The 22,869-nt window shown below is 40.7% G+C and overlaps 1 protein-coding gene across 12 annotated transcripts in view; it reads left to right on the top strand.

Annotated features, from left to right (window-relative positions):
- The window catches only part of bltp1 (bridge-like lipid transfer protein family member 1), a 434,366-nt gene that overhangs the window by 202,254 nt on the left and 209,243 nt on the right, over positions 1-22,869 (top strand). For all 12 annotated transcript variants that reach the window (XM_087980106.1, XM_043674037.2, XM_087980105.1 and 9 more), the window contains 5 exons: positions 4,991-5,110; positions 6,385-6,665; positions 11,894-12,144; positions 12,615-12,876; positions 13,230-14,055. In XM_087980106.1, coding sequence (XP_087836232.1) covers positions 4,991-5,110; positions 6,385-6,665; positions 11,894-12,144; positions 12,615-12,876; positions 13,230-14,055 — 1,740 coding nt within the window. The remainder of the gene's footprint in view (positions 1-4,990; positions 5,111-6,384; positions 6,666-11,893; positions 12,145-12,614; positions 12,877-13,229; positions 14,056-22,869) is intronic.

Genomic DNA, 22,869 nt, shown 5'->3' with positions numbered 1-22,869 from the left:
CAGACTTTTCCCTGTGTCTGTGCTCATTTCAGGCTTGATGATTACAATTGGTAAACGTTGGAGAGCATGGTGGGGGTTGCCCAAGGAAGGGAAGACCTATGAGAGCATGAATGGATTGTTTTCAGTTGTTTATAAAGACCACTATTATAACTTCAATATCAGATCAGTTAATTGGTAACTGTGTACAGTCTGTGAGTTGGCTATGTTCTCCTATTCCTCCTCTTCCACCTGATGTATGTCTGTGCCAATTTGTTCTCTTAGGAAAGAGGATGAGTTGGAGATTTTTTTCCTTATGCAGATAGAAAATTAGTGATTTGAGAATTATGTAAGAATGTCAGTGTTACCATCTTTTCAATTTGATTTACTTTGGAGAAAGGTTAATGGCCTTTGCTCTCCATTATAACCTGACAGATCAGAAACTGCATGATGAATCAATGTACCATCACTATGTCTTAGCACTCAATCATGTTCCCCAATTTTTGTCAGTTTTGTTGAATTTGTACACAAGTAAGAACAAAATCATGGTGAGAACTTTCATGTGTTTTTATATTTTTTATGTTTGTTTCGAGACGTTTTTCAAAATATTTTGAAATTGGTATACGTGACTTTAAAATCTATTCTTTAGAAGTTAGTTTGATTGTCCTTCCATGGTGCTAATTTAAAAAAGCAAATCAAATGTTGTTAGATGGCAAATAAGTAGGTTAAACTCCCAATGACATTAAATATAGCCAATAGGTTGTATGATTATCTTTAGCTTTGTGAATTGTTGCAATTGAGGAAAGGACTCTCTTGTGGCTTGGCCTCAAATCAAGTAACTCAATTTAACATACCCAATGCTTTAAAGAATATTGTCTACTAAGAATTACTGAAATAGACTTTTTAAATCCAAGTAAGTAATGAACTTTTAATGAAGGTATTGTTTCTGATCTTCAATTGTTACCTCCACTATAACCTTTCCTTAATGGCATATCTATAAATGAGGAAAATTAATTGGCAATTATTACAAAATCTCTAGACACTTGAGCTTAGAGTTCTAAATTGACAAGCGATCCCACATCTTCAAGTGTTCAGAGAGACATGAAATTAAATCGAGTAGTTTAACTTTCGATTAACCAGTTGGATGTTGTTGCTAACCTTTAGCAGCAAAAGTAATTGAGTAATGATCGATGTTTACAAAAATAGTTCATGGTTCATAGCAAAGATGTATTGCAGTGAGGATGAAGGATTCTAGGAAGGGAATAAACCAACAATGGTTAACCAAGGAAATTGAGAATAGCATCAGATAGAAAGGAAAAATCTGCTATATGGCAAAGATAAGTGGTAAGCGAGAGCATTGGGAAGGTTTCAAAAGTCAGCAAAAGACCAAAAAAAGGAGAAAATAAACTTTGAGGGTAACTGGCAGGTAATGTCAAAGTGGACAGCAAGAGTTTATTTTTTAAAAAGTATAAAAAGGAAGAAAGAAGCCAAAGTGAAGATGTGCCTCTGAGAGAATGAGGCTTGTGAAATATAGTGGGGAATGAGGAAATAGCATAAGAGCTGAATAAATACCTTGCATCACTCTTCACAGTCAAAGACCCTAATAATATTTGTAAATCAGTAAATGTTGAAAGGGCAAAACGAGAGATTAAATAAATACAATAGCTATCACAAGAGGAAAAGTGCTAAGGAAGTTGATGATGATAAAGTCCAATAAGTGTCCTGAACTTGGTGGGATGCATCTTAGGATATTAAATGAAGTAGCTACAGAGGTAGTGGATGCACTGGTAAAAATCTTTCAATAATCCGTAGATTCTGAAGAGTTTGAGGGTTGGAAAACTGCCAATGTACCAGCCTTATTTAATAAGAGTTGGAGACAAAAATCAGGAAACTGTAAGTCAGTTAGCTTAACATCTATAATTGAGAAAATATTTCAGTCTATTATAAAGGATGTAATAGCATAGCATTTCGAGATGCGTAATATAATCAAAGAGATCAACATGGCTTCACGAAGGGAAACTCATGACTGAAAAATTTATTTGAATTCTTTAACGTAGCAAAACAGGCAAGATAAAGGGGAAGTGATAGATGTAATTGGTTTTCACAAGGTGTTTGATAAGGTACCACTTTGGCTACTTAACAACGCAAAAGCCTATGCTGTTTGAGGTAGTATGATAGCTTGGTTAGAAGATTGGTTAATTAAAAGAAGATGGAGAGTTGGGAAATAGGTGCATTTTTCAAATGGCTACCTACAACTAGTGTTTTTGAGATCACTATTCTTAATTTTTCTCATTTTTAGTTTGGAACTGAGAGTTCAAGTTAAGAATTGAATTTTTAACAGCAGCTTATGTTAAAAATAAGAAAAAAAAGACAGAGCATGTTTGCTATTGGGAACTGCCTAGAAAGATAATACAGCTACAAGAATGCTGAAGATGTTTTGGCACCAAGAAGTTGTTATGCTCAGGGATTGGCAGCTGGTTAGATATTGAATTGGTCAATCTAGGGAGGGCTGATGTTGGTGAACCAGCCACAGATGTTGAAAAACAAAGAAAAAACAAAAAAGAAGGTGAACGCATTCTTAGTGAACTTTTGGGCAGGAGGTAGTTTTTCTTTGGAAGCTGCCAAACTAGGAAGTTGTTTCTTGGTAATGCTTTCTAGTTATTCTCCAGTTATCAAACTTGTTGAAAGTTCTGAGAAAAGGACCCCACTCTATAGGAAAAGAGTAATAATCACCAGAGGTGTGTGGAAGTTGTTGACATTGACTGGTGTCTTCAGAATTCAGGTGAGAGAGACAATTTCTTGTGCCTGCAATACAAACAATCATCAAAGGATTTCATGAAGACCTGGTGTTTCTTATTAAAGTGGCTGTCAGGCAAACAAGTTATGATTCTTTTACTTTCTTTCATTTATTTCTTAACTGTGTCAGTCTGTCAGTGAGAGTTGGGGGTTTGTATTCAAAGAAGGTTAGGCTTAAGTCATGGATATTAATTAAATTCACTTGTGATTCATTGTGTTCTGCTAGTTACATTTGTTTAAATTATAAATTTAGTGTCAAAGATCTGTTAATGATAATTCTGGTTAGGAACACTTGAGCAATTTTGAGGGTTGTTACTTTAATTTCACTGTGTGTTACAAACAGAGTGACAGTGTATGATTTAGTTTGGCTTGTTGTCCTGTATCATAAGTGTGCCACAAGGGTCAGTTCTGGGGCCACAATTGTACGCAAGAAATATTAATGACTTTGATTAGGAAAGTGAATGTACTATGGTTAAGTTTGTGGATGACACAAAAGTAGATGAGAAGGCAAGTGATGAGGATAGCACAGTCTGCAGAAGGATCTAGACAGGTTAAATGAGTGGGTAAAGTTTGGTAGATGAAGTATAATGATTAGATCCCCTACAGTATCCGAAGAGTAGCCCATTTCTCTCTAACACTATGGGCAGTTAGCATGGCCAATTCACCTGACTGGCACACCTTTGGACTGTGGGAGGAAACCAAAGCACCCAGAGGAAACCCACATAGACACTGGGAGAATGTGCAAACTCAACACAGACAGTCGCCTGAGGCGAGAATCGAACCTGGGACCCCTGGTGCTGTGAGGCAGCAGTGCTAATCACTGAGCCACTATGCCGTCCGTGGGGAGATAATAGGTTATGCACATTGGCAGAAAGAATTCAGGAACTGAATGTTTGTTAAGAGGAGAAAGATTGCAGAAAACTATAGAACAGAAGAATTTGGCACTCCTCAACCATGAATCACAAAACACTAGCTCCATATTCAGTGGGTAATTGGGAATAAATGGAACGCTGACCTTTATTTCATAGAGAGTTGAGTATTAAAGTGTGTAGTTTTAGCAAAACCTCCCTAAGGCATTTGTCAGAACATAGCTGGAATACTGTGAAAAGTTTTGGGCAATTTTATTAAAGGAAAGATATACTGACATTGGAGGCAGACCAGAGGAGGTTCACAAGGCTCACTGTGGGTATGGAGGAGCTATCTTCTGAAGGAGAGGTTGAGAACACAGTGCCTGTATACATTGGAATTTAAGAGAATGAGAGGTGACCATGTTAAAATATACAAGATTCTTAGGGGAATTGACAGGGTAGATGCGGAAGGGTTTTTTCTTGTAGGACAATCAAGGAGCAGAGGGTGTAATCTCAAAATTAGAGGTTGTGAAAAAAAAGGTGAGAATCAGGCTGGTTTTATCCCAATGTCCATAAATAACTTTGAATGCAGCCCACGCTGTAAGTGCAAGAATGATGGATCAAACCATGTAAATTGAATTTGAGTTCCCTGGTCTAATGCAATGTTTAATAAAACAAAGAACTGCAGAAGCTGAAGATCTGAAGCAAAAACAGAAATTGCTGGAGAAGCCCACCAGGTCTGGTCACAACTGTGGAGAGAAAAACAGTGTTATTGTTTCAAGTCCAGTGACCCTTTTTCATAACTGTTCAAAAGATGACTGGACTTGAAAAGTCAATAAAGCCGAAAGAACTGCAGATACTTGAAATCAGAAGCAAAAACAGAAGTGGCTGGAAAAGCTCAGCAGGTCTGGCAGCATCTATGAAGAGGAAGTTAATGTTTTGGATCCAGTGACCCTTCTTCAGAACTGTTAATGCTGTTTTCTCTTCACTGATTCTGCCAGATCTGCTGAGTTTCTGAAGCAATTTCTGTTTTTTGTGTTTGATACAACACTAACCTGCCATCTTATGGTTAAGCTGCTAAAGGCTATGATACAATTTGTATGTCGTTGAGTAACTGCATTGCAAACAGAAGAGAAAGGGCAGAAAATGGAATAAGTTAAGACTTTAGGCAGATCTGATAAACTTTTCATGTTGTCTAACCTCAGGAAATAATGTTTCAGATTGGCTGATAGGTCTTAATGGAGAAAGAAAACTAAGTTTAAAAAAAATTATCATTTTAGTCTTAAAACCTAAATTTCAAAATGTATGTTTGCATTCTTTGTTGATATCTCAGCACGTGTTTATTTCTGTTTCCTTTTCAATATACTTAGCTGAAAAATGTGCATGGACCATGTCAACGATCAGAAGAACTGAAATACGTTATGACTCGGATAGCAGTTGATGGCGCAGATCTCTTTGTTGTAGAGCATGGTTGTGCAGCCAGTATTAAGGTAATTGGTTGAATAATGTCAAATGAAAACAAAGAGAAATACATGTAGGTATTTCAAATTGACTTTTGAAACAAAAATACAGATATATATGTGAATTGTCTATGTCAGTGGAACGAGATAAATAATTTATTTTTGAGAAACTATAAATTCCTGATGTTCTTGGATTGCAAACCATTGCTCGAAAAATATATTTCTGCTGAACTGGTGGTTGTTTTAGGTTCTTAGTTTCTATCCAGAGGAAGCCTGTGTTCCTAGCCTAGATAGGCTAATGCTGAAGAAGTTCATTTTAACTCATCACAAAATCAGAAGCATGGGCCTCATTTAAATGTAGCAATTGTCAAGCCAGCCCTCCTGTTTGAGTTACTTGGCTGACCCGTCTCCCAACAACCTGGCACAATTAAACATGAAATTAGTCTATTGATGATGATTTTGGGTTAGGTTTCTTATTTCTAACAATTTAACCCCAACACAATCTTGCCCATCTTGTGGAGAATTAAAACTCTTCCTCCCTCTTCTGGCACATTAGTTTGATTCTTCTTGGTTTTGGACATCTATAGGCCAACAATAAAATTCAATGTTGACTTTAAGCTTACAGGTCAGTTCCAGGTTTGAGATGTGCCTGTACTTTGTATGTCGAAGATATAGATTGTTATGAAGAGTAGTTGCAGCAAATTTTCCTTCAGCAAAATATTGTACTGCTGTTTCTGACTTTTGCATATTACTTCAAATTCATCTTGTAGAATTAATTAATTGATTAATTTCCTGAAATTCTGTTCCTTTTTCTTCTCACTGTCTACCATCCCTGACTGGCAGTGGAGATTTTTTGCCCCCTTGCAGTTGACTTTCTAAAATCAGCTCTTAGTAGCTGTATGTCTTCAATTGGGTTAATATTCTCACTGATACAAACTTTTGTTTACAGTTTAAAAAGCCTGCCACAGCTGTAATCAAGATACACAGGATTATTACTGCAAACGTCTGCTGTTGCACTAATAATAACTGTAATGAGAATTTGTTTTATATTCTTGTAACTTGTGTTACAAGTGCTCCAGGCTTTTACCTTTTCTGTCACAGAATTTATTTTCTCACAGGAGCTGGAGAGGACAAACATGATAAATGTGAAAGTTCTGAATATCAAATAAAGCATTGCTGGCAGCTAGGTTGCTGATTTAAAAAATAAATATTTTTTGTTATGTTTATTCATGATAATTATTGTACTGTATAAGATATGGTGCTTGCATAGATGTTTCTAATTTACAACTAATTTCATATTCTAGATAGGGGCCATTCGCATTGCTACTTGTAATCTTCATAACCAAGCAGTTGGAGAGGGTGTGAGTGCTGTTGTACAAGATGTTCAACTGAGACAATATATTGAACAATTTGAAAATTGTAAGCTTGGAATTCAACCCACCATACTCCGTCGATCATGTTGGCTAGAAGCTGGTTCAGTAAATTTTGGATTAATCACAGCAGATGTGGCTTTGGCTGCAGATCATCCTGTAAAACATGAAGCACAAAGACAATTCTTGGAAACTCATGATTACCGAACTAAAAGGTACTGCGTAGTTATATTTGTAAGTAGAAGCAATGATGTACCAGACAGGGAAATAAATCTCAATGATGGCCGGAGTATACTAAAATTTTCTTCCTAGCTTATTTAAATATTTGATATGCTAAACTTACTCATAACACTTCATATTATCTTATCGTGTGTAAAATTGGCATGTATTAATTTACCTTCCTACCTTGATCTCTCATGTCAAATATGATCAGGTAAAGTAATTGACATCAACAGCATAAAGAATTTTGGTAATGTTTGACCTTTGTGAAAAACACTGTTATAAGCTAATTTAGTCATGCAGAATAATTTTCTAGCTTAGTGGTAACTAGTAGCCTTTATATGGGAGCTTTGTATCTGATTTTCATTATGACTGTAGCAATTGACAGTCTGCAAGCTTTTGGAATCCAGATTATAACTGTTGCTCATTTATAGCAAGATTGCTTATTGTTAAGAGGTTTGCACCAATATATGCCCATATTGGAACTCATGGCATGAGGTATCATGGCATTTGGAATCAATGTCGAAAACTCTCAGGGCCTCTCCCATCCAATTGCCACCTTTTATGGCTCCACCACTGATGAATCTGTCCTGCATATTGGATAAGGCATGATCGGAGTTGGCGACAGAGACTACAAGCATGCTCAACACTGGAAGCTGCTTATGTTAAACAGAACCAACTGATCCCAGAACAAATTTCTGCAGTTTCCCCACATCCAGTCTTCTATGGTACAAAATCATTAAATAACTATTAGATGAGAAGGGTCTGCAAACATCTGCATCCTGACTGATGGCAGCTCAGTCCAAGATTTCAAGTAGTCTTCAGCCAGATGTACAGAGTGAATAGTCTATCTATCTATCTATCTCCAAACCACTCCAGCAACACAGCTGACAATGTTCAGCTGTTTTGGTTCATTTTGTATGAGATTGTCAAGATTTTTGCTGTATACATGGCAGAGACAATGTTGCATTGTAGAGATGAAGAATTGTACTCCAGAATTAACCATGCCCATAGCCTAGCTGATCCATTGACGTTACAACACTGACATCTATATGACAAAGTGGAAAATTGACCCAGGAATGCCCTGTCCACAAAAAAACAGATCAAATCTGCCCCACATGTTTTGTCTTAATTATCATCAAAGTGACCCTGAAAGTTAAAATAAGCAAAAGTTACACAGTGTGAGCTGGTTTGATTTCTCCAAGGACTACTGAGCTCCTGACCTCATTGCAGCCTTGATCCAAGGATGGACAAAGAGCTGAACTCAAGTGGTGAGGCGAGAGTGACTGGCCTTGTTAAGACAACCTTTTGATCAAGCGTAACATCAAGGAGTCTTAGGTAATAAAGTTTGGGAGTGTGGAGTTCTCTTGGATGGATAGAGTTATACACAGCAAGAAGATTGTGATTATTGGAAACCAATCATTTCAACACATGGCATCACTTCTGGATTTTCTGAAGGCAATGTCATGGGCCCAACTATTTCTAGCTATCAGATCAGTGGTGTTTCCTCCAGCATTTGGTTAAAAGTAGGGATTTTCACTGGTAATGGAAATGTTGCTTTTCATTTTCAACTATCTGACAGTAAAGCAGCCTGTGCGCACAAAATCAGGTTTGACTGATAAGAGATTGGTGGCATTAGTGCTCCACAAGTGCTGAGCAATGACTGTCAAGTGGGAGCCATGATTTGAAGGTGCTAGTGTTGGACTGGAGTGGACAAAGTTAAAAATCACACAACATCAGGTTTATTTGGAAGTACCAGCTTTCGGAGCACTGCTCCTTCAGGTAGCTGTGGAGCAGGATCATAAGACACAGAACTGACAGTTGCAGTGTTATGCAACTGAAACAATTTATGGAAAAAAACCTAGATTGCTGTTAAGGCTTTCATCTTTTAGAATGTGTTGCAGGTTTTGGTCATTAATATGTAAATCTTATGCATCTGCATCAAGGACAGACACCTCAGTACCTCACTCTACCGCAAACCCACTGATAACCTTACGATGCTGTACTTCTGTAGCTTCCATCCTAAGCATATTAAAACAGCCATCCCCTGCGAACGGCACATACACAGTATCTGTTCAGATGAGGAGGAACATGGTGTACACCTGAAGGGCGCCCCCATAAGAACAGTGTACCATGCTCAACTCATCAATCATCAGTTCTGACGTGTCACAGCAAGAAACCGTAATGACCTCCTCAGGAGATAGACACGGGATACAACTGATAGGGTATCCTTCATTACCCAGTACTTCCCGAGTGCAGAGAAACAACACCATGTTCTTCACAGCCAGCAACACATTGTCGATGAGGATCAGCACCTTGCCGAGACAGTTCCTATGCCTCCACTTCTCGCCTTTAAACAACTGCCAAACCTTAACAGATCCTTGTTTGCAGCAAACTACCCAGTCTTGAGGACCACATAAACCATAACACTGTACAACCCTGTCATGGCAACAACTGCAAGATATGTCAGAATGTTGACAGGGATGCCACCATTACACGTACAGACACCACCCACCATGTGTGCGACAGGTACTCATGTGACTCAGCCAATGTTGTCTATTTCATATGCTGTAGGCAAGGATGCCCTGAGGCATGGTACATTGGTAAGACCAAGCAGACGCAGTGACAATGGATGAATGGACACCGCACAACAATCACCAGACAGGGATATTCCCTCCCTGTCAGGGAACACTTCAGCGGTCACGGATGTTCAGCCGCAGATTTTCAGGTTTTATTCTCCAAGGTGGACTTCGGGATACACAACAATGTAGAGTGGCCGAGCAGAGGTTGATAACCAGGTTCGGTAACCATGAGGATGGCCTCAACCAAGTTCTTGGTTTTGTGTCACACTATAGGTGACCCCAGTACGCTATACACTCTCACGCAAGCACACACTCTTACATACACTCACACTCACGCAGACCCTCTCTCATCCGCTCTCTCCCATACACACTTACATCCCCATCCTCTCACCCACACACACACCCTCTCTCAGGCTTATACTCCAACACACTCTCCATCTACTAAGCATGCACACTCACGCTCATGCACGCTTAAACTCGCTCACTCTCGCTCTTGTGCACTAGTGCGCTCGCTCTCGTTCACATGCACTCGCTCTCACTCACGCTCTCTCTCTCATGCGCGCACACACGCACAAATAAGTCTATGGGAAGTTTGGGATTCCAACAGACTCTAATCTCACATCTTTAATACATTGTCTGAGCTGAGATGTTACCTTCTGTTATAGAACCTTAAGTTATCTCGAGAATGTGACTTAATGAACCTAAACCTGCAACCCATTCTGTAAGATGAAAGACGTAACAGCAATCTGTTTTTTTCACTATATCATTTCAGTTGCGTGGCCCTGAGATCTTTTGCTATAAAAACTGTCTTATGATCCTGCTCCATAGCTATCTGATGAAGGACAGGTTCTCCGAAAGCTGGTACTTCCAAATAAATCTGTTGGACTTAGTGTTGTTGATTTTTAACTTTATCTATTGGGAGGCATTCTATCACAATCCTGTCTTTTACCTGGTAGGTAGTAGACAGACAGATGGAGTCAGGGCCTGAGTTACTTGCAACAGAATTCTCAGCCTGTGTCCTGCTCCTGTATCCACAGTATTTGTTTGCTGAATCAATTCAGTTTCTGGACAATGGTAACTTCTGGAATGTTGATGGTGAGAAATGCAGCGATGGGGTAATGTAATTTTGCCTTGTTGGAAATGGTCATTGTCTGGCACTTGAGCAGTAGGCAAGATATTTGCTACTTTACATCAAGTCCCAAACATTCATGTTTGTGTGGCTAACAGTCAGAGATGCTTCAGTATCCAAGAAATGATGAATGGTATTGATTATTGTGCAATCATCAAATATATCCCCACTTCTAACCATGTAGTGGAGTGAAGGCATTGTGTAGCAGCTGAAGATGGTAGGACCTAGGGCACTACCCTGAGCAATATTTACAGCCTGTCCTAAGATTGAGGCAGTTGGCATCCAGTAACGACAACATCTATTTTTATGCTAGGTGTGAGTCCAAACAGTGGAGATTCTCATTGAATTCAGTCTTGCTAGAGGTCCTTAATGTCCTCTTGTCAGATTCTGCCTATATGTTAAGGCTAGTCACATCAACCCACTACCTCCAGTTCCATTTTAGATTCAACTTTTTTGTCCATGTTTGAACATACTGGGAAATGTTCCACTGTTATAGCTGTGGTTGAGCATCTTGGCTAGTTCTAGAACACAGGTATCAGGATATTGGCGGGGCCTATGACCTTTGCAGTGTCCAGTGCCTTTAGCCTCTAAAATGTGAAATGAATCAAGAAACCGAAGACTGACATCTGTGATGCTGCACGTCGTTCAAAAACCCAGAGGCATGGATTCAGTGTATTTGGCCGAAGAATTAATGGAGAGTTTAGGAGAAATACCTCTGCCTACAGGATGGTGGTGATCTGGAACTCACTGCCTGAATGAATGGTAGAGAAGCCCTCATCACATTTAAAAATACATTCATTTCAATTGTCTTAAACTACAGAGCAAAAGAGCAAGATCTGGAAACTGTGAATAGCTTGGTTAGGTCTTTCTTTATCTGGCAGAGATGCAAAGTGCTGAGTGGTCTCTTTTGTTTAATTTTTCTACACTTTTGTTAATTTCACATTGTTATGAAAACGTGATTAAAGATTCTGACCTCATTGATAAGTAGGTTTTTTGGTTTATCATGATGTGCTACTCTACTCAGTATTTCATAAATGATTATGGTTAGCAGAAGGTTAGCGCAAAATCTCCTTCTGGGAATGTGATAAAAGTGAAGAGTATTAAAATCTTGTTCTGTTCACTGAATTTAGCTCTTGTTCTGTAACATTGTAGTTTAAGGTAATAATTGTGTTCCATTCCTTGGGATTTAAGAGTGCTGCAAAATCAGCTTTGATTCCTGCTGCTATTTGCTGTCTGTTGGAAATATGTTTGTGAACATCTGATGAGGCCTTCCCCTTGTTAAATTGCACTTCACTATTCGCGGCTGATGCTCATGCAAAGACATGGCCGTGTTGATGAGGTACTGAAAGCTTTCCAACACTTATGGAAATAGACTGCTTGAATGACTTAATCCCTTATGAGGAGGCAGAATCTTGGGCAGAAATTAAAAGAGAGATAAACGAAGTTGAATGATTTGATTGTAGCTTTTGTTGTTTTGTTGTCTACAGCTGACATTGTACCTTCTTTTGTGTAGACTGTGGTTTCTCTGGTCAGATGATGAGATCAAAACCAAGCGAGTGAAGAATAAGTGTGGGTGTCTGAGTGGTTGTAAGTTCTACGCAGGCATGGCATCAGGAATGGACTTCTTCAAATTGGATGAAATTACCCCATCCACCAGTTCTGCTTTCTCTAATACATCGACAGAAACTGATATGTTCTACGGGCAGTCACTGCTGCATCCAAATGAATGGATTGTCACTAAAGATACTTCAAAGACTGCAGATGGTAATTTCTTTTATATATAATGTTTTATGATTTCAGGAATGTTTGTCTTTAAGTTTCTTATTTTGCCTTCTATTATAATATCAAGATACCATAGTTTGAGCAATATAACTACTTGCATATGTGCATTTTACAAATTTTCACAAGGCTTTTATTTACATTAAGTATAAAGTTGAAATATCTGATGGTAGGTAATGAAGGAAACCCGTACAGAAAATCTTAAATACTCAGCAAGTAATTCCTGTGGAGAAACAGAAAAGGAGTTGAAATTTTGGGTCAGTGATCTCTCGTCTGTGATGAAAGTTAATCCACCTGAAAGGTTAAATTTGTTTCTTTCTCTTCAAATGCTGGCAGACTGGCAAAGTATTTCTAGCAATTTTTTTGTTTTTATTTCTGATTTGCAGCATCTGCAGTATTTTGCTTAATGCTGGCGGAAACTATGTGTTGATAATACCTGTATTTTGGTAATTTAGGTAAAACAAATGGGACAAAAAGGAAAGAATGGGACTCGAGATCGTTGGGAACAAATTCAGAGAAAAAGAGCCAGTACCAAAATTTGCAAGTGCCTTTACGATCTCACAGTTCAACGTCCTCTTCTGAAGAAAATAGTAGTTCTACTGCTGCACTCCCTTTGTTGGCAAGTGAAAGAAACAGTCCATCCTCTAATGCTGATGATAGTATTCCACGGATGCATATTCCTGTTTCAAGTACAAACACTGAGGAAACAGTTGGAAAGTAAGTTCATTTTGGTTATAAAAGATGTGCATTTTTAAAAGCTGAGCAATTTTAATGTATTGAGTATTTGGATAACTGTTCTATTGTGGCATGAATACGGTTAAATGTTTCTTAACCTTGATATGGCAGCCTTCTGATACCAATATGCTAGTGGATTGACCAGATACTCACCAAGGTGTTAACCACTGTACTTCATAAATGAAAATACAAAATTTAAAATACTGGCTAGAAACACTCTTTCTTTTTGAGATGCTGCTTTCCTATTTTTTGTTGTTGGCGAATTACTAAATAAAGAAAACAAGCATTTTTGTTTAAAATTTTCTTTTTCTTTTTCTTTTTCTTTTTCTTTTTAGCGGTCCAACAAATGTTTCAGGAAGCACACCAGTTTCTCCCAATAATCAAGACAGAACATTAGTTCGCTCTCCTTTGAAGCGACAAGCTTCTGTCTCTTCTACACGGCTTGGGAGTACAAAGAGTTTATCAGCAGCTATTTTTGGTGAGCGGCAGACTGCAGCAATGGGTGTACAATTCACCAGCGAAGTGTCACGCAGTGACGAGAATGTTCTGGATTCTCCTCGTCAGCGGAGGAGCTTTGGATCCTTTCCCTTTACTCCATCATCAGATTCTAATACTTTCCATCAGTATCGATCGGTTGATTCAAGCATATCTGTGGCTGAAAGTGAGGCATACTTTTCAGCAGCTGAGGACTTTGATCCAGTCAGTAGTGATGAAGGTCCAGGTACCTACCCAGGAAGAAAGAAAAGACGTCGTACCCAAGGAATTGACTCGGCCAGGAATACAATTTATCGTAGTGTAGAGGGGCCATTAAATAGTTCTGTTAGCGGAGAAAGCCAAGAACTGAAAAACTATCCTATGCAAGCTCATGCCTCTCAGGCCTCTTTTGTATCAGCTCTTGAAGGAGGTGAAGAATCAGCCGATCATATATACACGGCTGAATGTGAAAAAGCTGTAGATAACAAGCAGATGTCATGTCAACAGATTGTGATGTCTTGTTACTTAAATTACCTTACACAACTGCAGGTATCCAACTGGTCAGTAAAACAGCCAACAAACAAGAGAACATCAAAATCTTCGCTGCACAGGCCTCTAGACCTTGATACACCAACCAGTGAAGAGAACTCTTCTTCGTTTGACCAGCTTTCTGTCCCCATGTTTAAGGTTGGCAACATTTTTGTCCAGTAATGAGTATTCTTCTGACTTGTTGAACTTCCACATACAGATAGGAATTGTTTTCTATAGGGGAAATTAACTTCTGAGAAATTGAAGCCCAAGGTGGATTGACCAATCATATTTGGCATTCATATAACATATAGTCATAGAGATGTACAGCACAGAAATAGACCTTTCAGTCCAACTCATCCATGCCGACTAGATATCCCAACCCAATCTAGTCCCACCTGCCAGTACCTGACCCATATCCCTCCAAACCCTTCCCATTCAGATACCCATCGAGATGCCTTTTAAATGTTGCAATTGTTCCAGCCTCCACTTCCTCTGGCAGCTCAAGCCATACACATACCACCCTCTGTGTGAAAAGGTTGCCCCATAGGTCTCTTTTATATCTTTGCCCTCTTACCCTAAACCTATGCCCTCTAGTTTTGGACTCCCCGACCCCAGGGAAAAGACCTTGTCTATTTATCCTATCCATACCCTCATGATTTTATAAACCTCTATAAGGTCACCCCTCAGCCTTCGGTGCTCCAGGGAAAAGAGCCCAACCTATTCACCCTCTCCCTATAGCTCAAATCCTCCAACCCTGGCTTCTGGCACAGAAAATAATCCAAAGTATTTTATGGAGGCATAATCTGACAAAAATTAATATTGAAAGAAAGATGTGGTCATGGGGAACTTTAAAGAGCCCAGACAGGTGGAGGAGTTAAGGAGGAAATAAGAGGGCAGTATCTAAACAAATGAAAATATGGGTTCCTGTGATGATTTGAAGAAATAGGGAAACATGAAAAGGAAAGGTGAATGGAATGGATGGTTATTTAGGGCACTAATACAGATGGAGCTGTAGAGATGGAGTGTTGTAGGACTGGAGGGAATTCATCAGTATGTGTGATTGAAGTCATGAGGAAATTTATTTATAAAGACTAGAATTTTCATTTTGAGGCTCTGTCTGTTCTTGAAGGTGAGCATAAAAGGACCCTGACACTATTTTGAAGAAGAGCATAGGGGGTGTTACCCTGATGTCCTGGACAATACTTACTGCTCAACCACCTTCACTCCACCTACTACTTACTAAAATTAGCTGATCAATATTGTTATATTTTTGGCCAAAAATGAGGCAAACATTTTCAGACGTTTGAGGACTTTTATCCACATAAGAAGTTTAAGCAAGTGAGAAATAACAGTAGATCGTGCAGCCACTAAAAGCCTCCTCTGCCTTATCAAATTATACTGTCAGATCACTTCCACTTCTCTACTATTTCTCTTGATCCCCTGAAAGACCAAATACATGTTCACCTCAGCCTTGATTCATAGAATCCCTACAGTGTGCAAACAGGCCATTCGGCCCAACATGTCCACACTGATTCTCCGAAGAGCATCCCGGCCAAATTCACTCCCCTATCTTGTCCCTGCAACCCTGCATTTTCTATGGTTAATCCACTTTACCTACGCATCCTTGGAGATTATGGGAAATTTAGCATGTCCAATCCACCTAACCAGCACATTTTTGGACTGTGGGAGGAAACCAGAGCACACAGAGGGAACCCGTGCAGATGTGGGGAGAATGTACAAACTCCACACAAACAGTCAGCCAATGCTGGAATTGAACCTGGGTCCCTGGCTCTGTGAGTTGGCAGTGCTAACCACTGAGCCACCAAGTTGTGCTTAATGATGTCAGGGCACCAGGGAGAGCTCCCTTTTTTTTTCTAATTAGTGACATGGCTTCTTTGCCTGAGAGGACAGACAGGAACTCAATTTAAGATTCAAATCCTCTTTCTGCAATATTTTGTCTTGCCTCACCCATTGTTGTAATTGGAACAAAGGTGAATGTTCCTTTGTAATATTCCCTAACTTTCCATTATCTCATCTCATCTGCAAACTCTCATTCGTATCTTTATTACCTCCTAAACTTGATTATTTTAACACATTACTGACTCTGTTCAACATTCTGCACTCTATAAACTTATACAAAACTCTGCTAGCTGTATCTTAACTCTAAAGTCCAATTCTGCTATTATTTCTATGCTTGATTATCTTCTTTGGATCCCGATCAAAAAAAACTTTTTTAAAGTCTTATCCTTGTTTTAAGATTCTGCCGTGATCTTACCCTTTCATGTTTCTGTATTCTCCAGCAAACCAATCTCCAAGTTATCTTCCCTCCTCTATTATGACCTGCTGTGCATTCCAAATTTATAATTGCGCCACCATTGGTGGCCACATCTTAGGTTGCTTGGCCTAAAGGTCTGGAATATTCTCCCCCTCTCTGAAGCACTTTGCTCCTTTAAGACTCTATTTAGAAAGAAACTCTTTGACTAGGATTTTGGTCATCTGATCTTGCATCTCTTTAATCAACGTGGTGATGTATTTTGTTTCATAATGCTCCTGTGAAATGCTTTAGATCATTTCATTACAACTGGAGTGCTGTATATTTTTTGTTGGCATATCCAAAACTCTTTGGAGTAGACATTCTTAAAGATTCACGGTTCTTAACCTCTCACCTCCATTCTGAAAGATGAACCACACATTTGAAGTTGATGTCACATGTTCTATATTTCTCAGGCATCTCAGTGGCTACCATGTCAAGTCCTTTTAGAATCTTGTATGTTTCAACGAACTACCTTTTTGAATGAGTTAACTTTTCATTTTTCTAAAATCCGGAGCAAAAAGGCCCAATTTTTCTAGTCCTTCTTCATATGGCTTAAACCCCACCCCCCCCCCCCCCCCCCCCCCCCCCCCGCCACAAAAAAAAAGATGATTGCTATATCTGCATGTTAAATTTCTGTACGTATTGTGTAAGAACACCCAAGTGTCCAAAGTGCAACATGACTCTGTTACCTTGACATTTCCCATTAGATTTCTAAATTTAATATTACCTGACACCTTCTGTCACACTCTTAGTTTAAACCCTGTCCTCAGCCTTAATTATTTGATTCACCAGAATACTGATTGCAGTCCAGTTTGAGAGGTATCTGTGCAAAAAGAGCTCACTCTTCCCTTCTGTATTGGTGTCATTGCCTCTTGAATCAAAGTTACTTCTTCTCACACCAATCTTTGAGTTACGTGTGATGCCGTATTAATTTGCGCATGGTCTGGAAGTAATACTTACACTATTATTCTTGAGTTTCTACTTATTTATTTAGAAATCCATTTCTTAAGCTTCCTCTGTGCAACCTCATTCTTAGTTTTACGTATGTTGTTGCTTCTTATATAGATGTCTTATCTGGATCCTTCTCTTCTCACTCCCAAGTTCTTCACCAGCCTTCAGATGATGTCTCAAAATCTTTGTACTGGACAGGCAACATAACCTTGGTATCTCTTGGCTTCCACCATATAGAACAAATGTCTATTCTCCCGAATGTGTCCTACCACTAATTATATTCTCTTTTACTCTTCGACTTGAGTAACCTCCTCTAACATGGTGCTATCATCAGTTTTCCCTTCCTGTATTCCTTGACATTCAAATAAGTAACTAATGCCTTGTTGATTTTAAGATGAGAACTAAGAATGTTTTAATACTGTAACTTTTATTCCCAGTCTTGCAATGCTGTCCCCTACCCTTGACCATTGATTACCTCTAAAGAATTGCTTAAATAAAGGATGATAAGTGAACGAGGCATTCTGGAACTCCCCCTTTCCCCAATGCATTGCAATAACTGCAACTGAGGTTCCAGCCCAAAAACTCTGAACCAAAGTTCCTCAAGTCGCAGCTTACATTGCAGATCTGATTGTTTGGGATCATAGTGCTATCCAGAAATTCTGACATGCTGCAGTTATTGTACACCACCAGCTCGGGCATATCTGTTCAAACTGTTTACATGTTTAATCACTTAAGATAATTGTTCAGTTATTTTGGTTCTTTTGATTTATTAGTTTATATAATAAAGTGCAGCTTTCCAGGGCTCAATTTGATGCACCTCCCTAACTTTTCTTTAAATAAAACTGATGAAACTGTAATCCCAATCATCTACCCAGTGCTATCTGATGTTAGTCTTTGATTATCCTGTTGTTTGATGATTCACCTTTGAATCTATAATATTTTTGATTCTCTGCAATGATGGAGTCAGAGTTCTACAGCAAAGAAAAAGGCCCATCAAGTTTGTGCTGGTCCTGACAAGTACTTGGCCTATAGCCTTGTATACCTTGGCATCGTAAGTCCACATCTAAATACGAAAATGTTATGAGAGTTTCTGCCTCTATCACCCTTACAAGCAGTGAGTTTCAGGTTCCCAAGTTTCCTTGCATCTCTTCTAAATCTCCTTTTACATGAATCCTTAAATCTATGCCCTCTGGTCATTGATCCATCTAACAAAGGGAAAAGATCCTTCCTGTCTACCCTATCTATACCTTTCATAATTTTACATAGCTCAATCATGTCTCTCCTCAATCTCCTCTCTACAACTGTGTAACTGTGGCTTAACCAGCATTTTATGTGGTTCCAGTATAACCTTCCTCTTCTTAAACTCTGGGTCACCTAATTAAAGCAAGTATCGCATATGGCGCCTGAACCATTTTATCTATCTGTCCCACTGTCTGAGGGAACTGGTGGATATGTATACCAGTGTATCTCTGATCCTCAGTGCTTCCCAATGTCCTACCATTTGTCATGTTTTCCCTTGCCTTATTTGTGTCCAAGTGCATAACTTCACATTTATCCAGATTGAATTCCATTTGCCTCTGATTAGTCCATATGATCAGCCTGTCTGTATCCTTCAGTAATTGAAGACTATCCTCCTCATTATTTAACACCTCATCATTTTTCATATTATGCAAGGTTTGTAAAGGTTTGTAGCTCAGGTTGAGGTTTAGGGTGTAGCTTTGCTCGCTGAGCTGTAGGTTTGATATCCAGACGTTTCATTACCTGGCTAGGTAACATCATCAGTGGCGACCTCCAAGTAAAGCGAAGCTGTTGTCTCCTGCTTTCTATTTATATGTTTGTCCTGGATAGGGTTCCTGGGGTTTGTGGTGATGTCATTTCCTGTTCGTTTTCTGAGCGGTTGATAGATGGCATCTAGATCTATGTGTTTATTTATGGCGTTGTGGTTGAAGTGCCAGGCCTCTAGGAATTCTCTGGCATGTCTTTGCTTGGCCTGTCCCAGGATAGATGTGTTGTCCCAGTCGAAATGGTGGTTATTTTTTCATCCGTGTGTAGGGCTACGAGGGAGAGAGGGTCGTATTTTTTTGTGGCTAGCTGGTGTTCGTGTATCCTGGTGGCTAACTTTCTTCCTGTTTGTCCTACGTGGTGTTTGTGGCAGTCCTTGCATGGAATTTTGTAGATGACGTTAGTTTTGACCATGGGTTGTACTGGGTCTTTTAAGTTTGTTAGTTTTTGTTTGAGAGTGTTGGTGGGTTTGTGTGCTACTAGGATTCCGAGGGGTCTTAGTAGTCTGGCTGTCTTTTCTGAAACTTCTTTGATGTATGGTAAGGTGGTTAGGGTTTCTGGCTGTGTTTGGTCTGCTTGTCGTGGTTTGTTCTTGAGGAATCTGCGCACTGTATTTTTTGAGTATCCGTTCTTCTTGAATATGTTGTATAGGTGGTTCTCCTCTGTTTTCTGAAGTTTGTCTGTGCTGCAGTGTGTGGTGGCTCGTTGGGATAGTGTTCTGATACAGCTTCGTTTGTGTGTGTTGGGATGGTTGCTGGTGTAGTTCAGTATTTGGTCAGTGTTTGTTGGTTTTCTGTGTACGCAGGTTTGTAGTTCTCTGTTGTCCTTTCTTTCGACTGTGACGTCCAGGAATGCGAGTTTGTTGTCGGTTTCTTCCTCCTTGATGAACTTTATGCCTGTGAGGGTGTTGTTGATGATGTTAAATGTCTCTTCTATCTTGTTTTGTTTTGTGATGACAAAGGTGTCATCTACATAGCGGACCCAGATTTTGGGTTTGGTGGTTGGTAGGGTTGTTTGTTCTAGTCTTTGCATTACCGCTTCTGCTATGATTCCTGATAGCGGAGATCCCATGGGTGTGCTGTTGGTTTGTTTGTAGACTATGTTGTTGAAAGTGAAGTGAGTGGTTCATGTTATCTACAAACTTACTGATTTCCCCTCCTACATTGAAGTCAAAATCATTTATAAATACCACAAACAACAAAGGCTCTATGCTTCCAGTCATAAAAACTGCCCTCCACCGTGGCCGGCACGGTGGCACAGTGGTTAGCACTGTTGCCTAACAGCGCCAGAGACCTGGGTTCAATTCCCGCCTCAGGCGACTCTTTGTGTGGAGTTTGCACGTTCTCCCCGTGTCTGCGTGGGTTTCCTCCTGTGGTGTAAAATTATGTCCCAATACATGTGTGAATCATAATGCAACACATGTATTGGGCCAAGCAGTGGAATGTGGTGAAAGGGTTAAAATTGTGTCCCAATACATGTGTGAATCTAACCGAAAATGGAAGGTGTCGCTTAGTCCCGTGTGAATCTTATTATACACCTTCCCGTGTGAATCTTCTTATCTGTATGTAACCAGAATGGAATGTGTTTTTTAGCCTTGCTCTGCTGTTCACATGAATGTTTATATCTGGAAAAGAGTATATCAGCTGGAAAAGTCTCCAGTTCGGTAGAGTCTACTCCGGGGTTGCGTTTAACCGCCGAGCGTGGGTTGTTGGCAACCGCTCTACGAGAACTGACGGCTCCCAGTTCCGGTAACACGTAGAGTGAGTATAAACCAGACCCATTGTAAGTACGAGACCTGGTTGTGGCGACGCTGCGGGGAATAAAACACTTATATTCTAGCAGACTCGCCTCTTGGCTGTTTGTTCTGTGTCAGACTACTTTCCTGCGAGCCTGGTCCTTGACCTTGAGAATTTTTAAAAACATTTTGGCGTAGCCGGCAGGATCAATCGCAATTGAGGAAAGATTTTGATACAGAACAATGTTTTGGAAAAAGGCTAAGAAACCAGAGGAACAAACTGTGGAGGTCCCGACCGTCCCGGGATGGCATGGACCGTGGCATGGCGTGGCAGTTTGTTTGAGAAATGGTGGGGGGCGACCGGAGAACTGGGAGGCCGAGGGCGTAGGAACCCCAGGGTCGCTGCTGTCCACCCTTGAGAGGATCCCAGTCCTGCCGAAGAACCCCTTGCCTGGGGTACAGCGGAGGATGTGGGCCTGTGCGGCGGCTTGTAGACAACAGTCAGACAAGCGCCAAAAAGCTGAAGCAGAATTAGCCCTCCTGAAACATGAGCAGGGACTCAGTTCGGGAGATGCCTCTATGTTGAGGCAGGAAATTATGAAGTTAAAAGCTGAATTGACAGCATTAACTGAACTAGCAGGACGAACTATTATGTATCTGTCTGCTAAGAAACGGAAAGAGAAAAGGAAGGTCCCTCGAACCCCGGACCCGGTACAAGTACGGGCGTTTGTAGCCCAGTTAAATAACGGGGATCGGTGGGATATCGATCATTGGGATGGGAACATTTGGGGAGATTCAGATGATCAGTACGAAGAGGACCCACCCGTACTCCAAGCTAAACCAGTGGTTAGGAGAAAGCAGGTTCAGAGACGTCTCCCAGTGCAACGGGAGGTAATGTTAGATGAGGAAGGAAACCCTATACGGAATGAACAAGGGGAGGCAATTATGCATGAATTACCGCGGGCTCAGCCTCCTGCAGAATTCTCTGAATTAACGGAAGACTTCACTACCGATGAGGTGCTGTTTATCACCCAGAAAACCCGACGTAATCCTGGGGAGCCGTTAGAGCTATGGCTAATTCGGCTCCTCGAGGAAGGGGGGCAACAAGTGCAGGTAGACTATCAGGATGCTCCCAAGTTTGGTGGATTAGCAAAGGATGCTGCCATAGACCTGGGGTACCGCAGACAAGCCAAGGATATGGTAATAGATCGCAGTATGGGGACCTTATTTGGGATGTATGCCAGGGCAGTGGCCGAACAGTATCCCTTCCCGTCCGATTGGCCCCCCTTGGAAGGAACTTGGACAACAATTAAGGAAGGGGTTCAGAGGCTAACCCGTTTGTGTGTGCGGGATGCCCTGTTGCTGGGAGTGCTGGACGAGGTAGATAACACAAATGTTAGTAGACAGACTAGAGACCACCTAGTGAAGACTGCCCCCCCCCATTATAAACCACTGTTATTAACCATAATGTTGAGTGGACGGGGAGAAACCCTAGGAGATGCCCGTAGTATGATGAGGGAGATGGGTGGTTTGGGGGATTGGGGACCCACAACCCGTGCTTCTCAGGGGGGCACGGAGGGGCGTCGCCCTGAGGCTCGGGCAGGGGGAAAAGTAAACCCTAATCAAGGAAGTAACCAAGGCCCCTCACGGCGTGCTTTGTGGCAAGCTTTGATACGGGCGCAGGTCCCAGCATCGGAGATTGATGGCCTACCTACACCGGAATTAAAAGACTTATGCAGACGAAAGGGACTGAAGGTGTCCCGGGTAGAGACGGAGTCCCGACCCACTATGGAAGACCTAGTGGAATTACTAACACAAAAATGTCAGACACGGGGTCCGGTTGTTAATGAGCCTCGAAGGGGTAGAACTTCCACTTCCCAGCGGTGGGAATCCTCGGAGGACGAGGAGGAGGAGGAGGTACGGCCTCCCCTCCGAGAGTGTTATAAAGTGGATAGGCGTGGCCGGAAACCTAGTAAGAAAGGCAAGAACAAAGAAGGGCGAGGCAAACGTCTTTACCCAGTGCTGTCTGGGGAAGATGAATGGGAGGAACAATAGGAATCGGGCCAAGCCCCAAGGGTTTGCCCACGAACGAGCCAATGGTCAGCAGACGACATTCGACCTCATGTATCATTGACTATCTATTGGCGCAAATCCGTCCAAACCGTTATGGCTCTAGTGGACACAGGGG

Source organism: Chiloscyllium plagiosum, unplaced genomic scaffold (genome assembly GCF_037043375.1).
Source record: "Chiloscyllium plagiosum isolate Xiang-an unplaced genomic scaffold, Cpla_swu_hap1 HiC_scaffold_36, whole genome shotgun sequence".
NCBI lineage: Eukaryota > Metazoa > Chordata > Chondrichthyes > Orectolobiformes > Hemiscylliidae > Chiloscyllium > Chiloscyllium plagiosum.
Note: the sequence above shows the minus strand (reverse complement) of the source record. Positions and strands in the feature narration are given on the sequence as shown.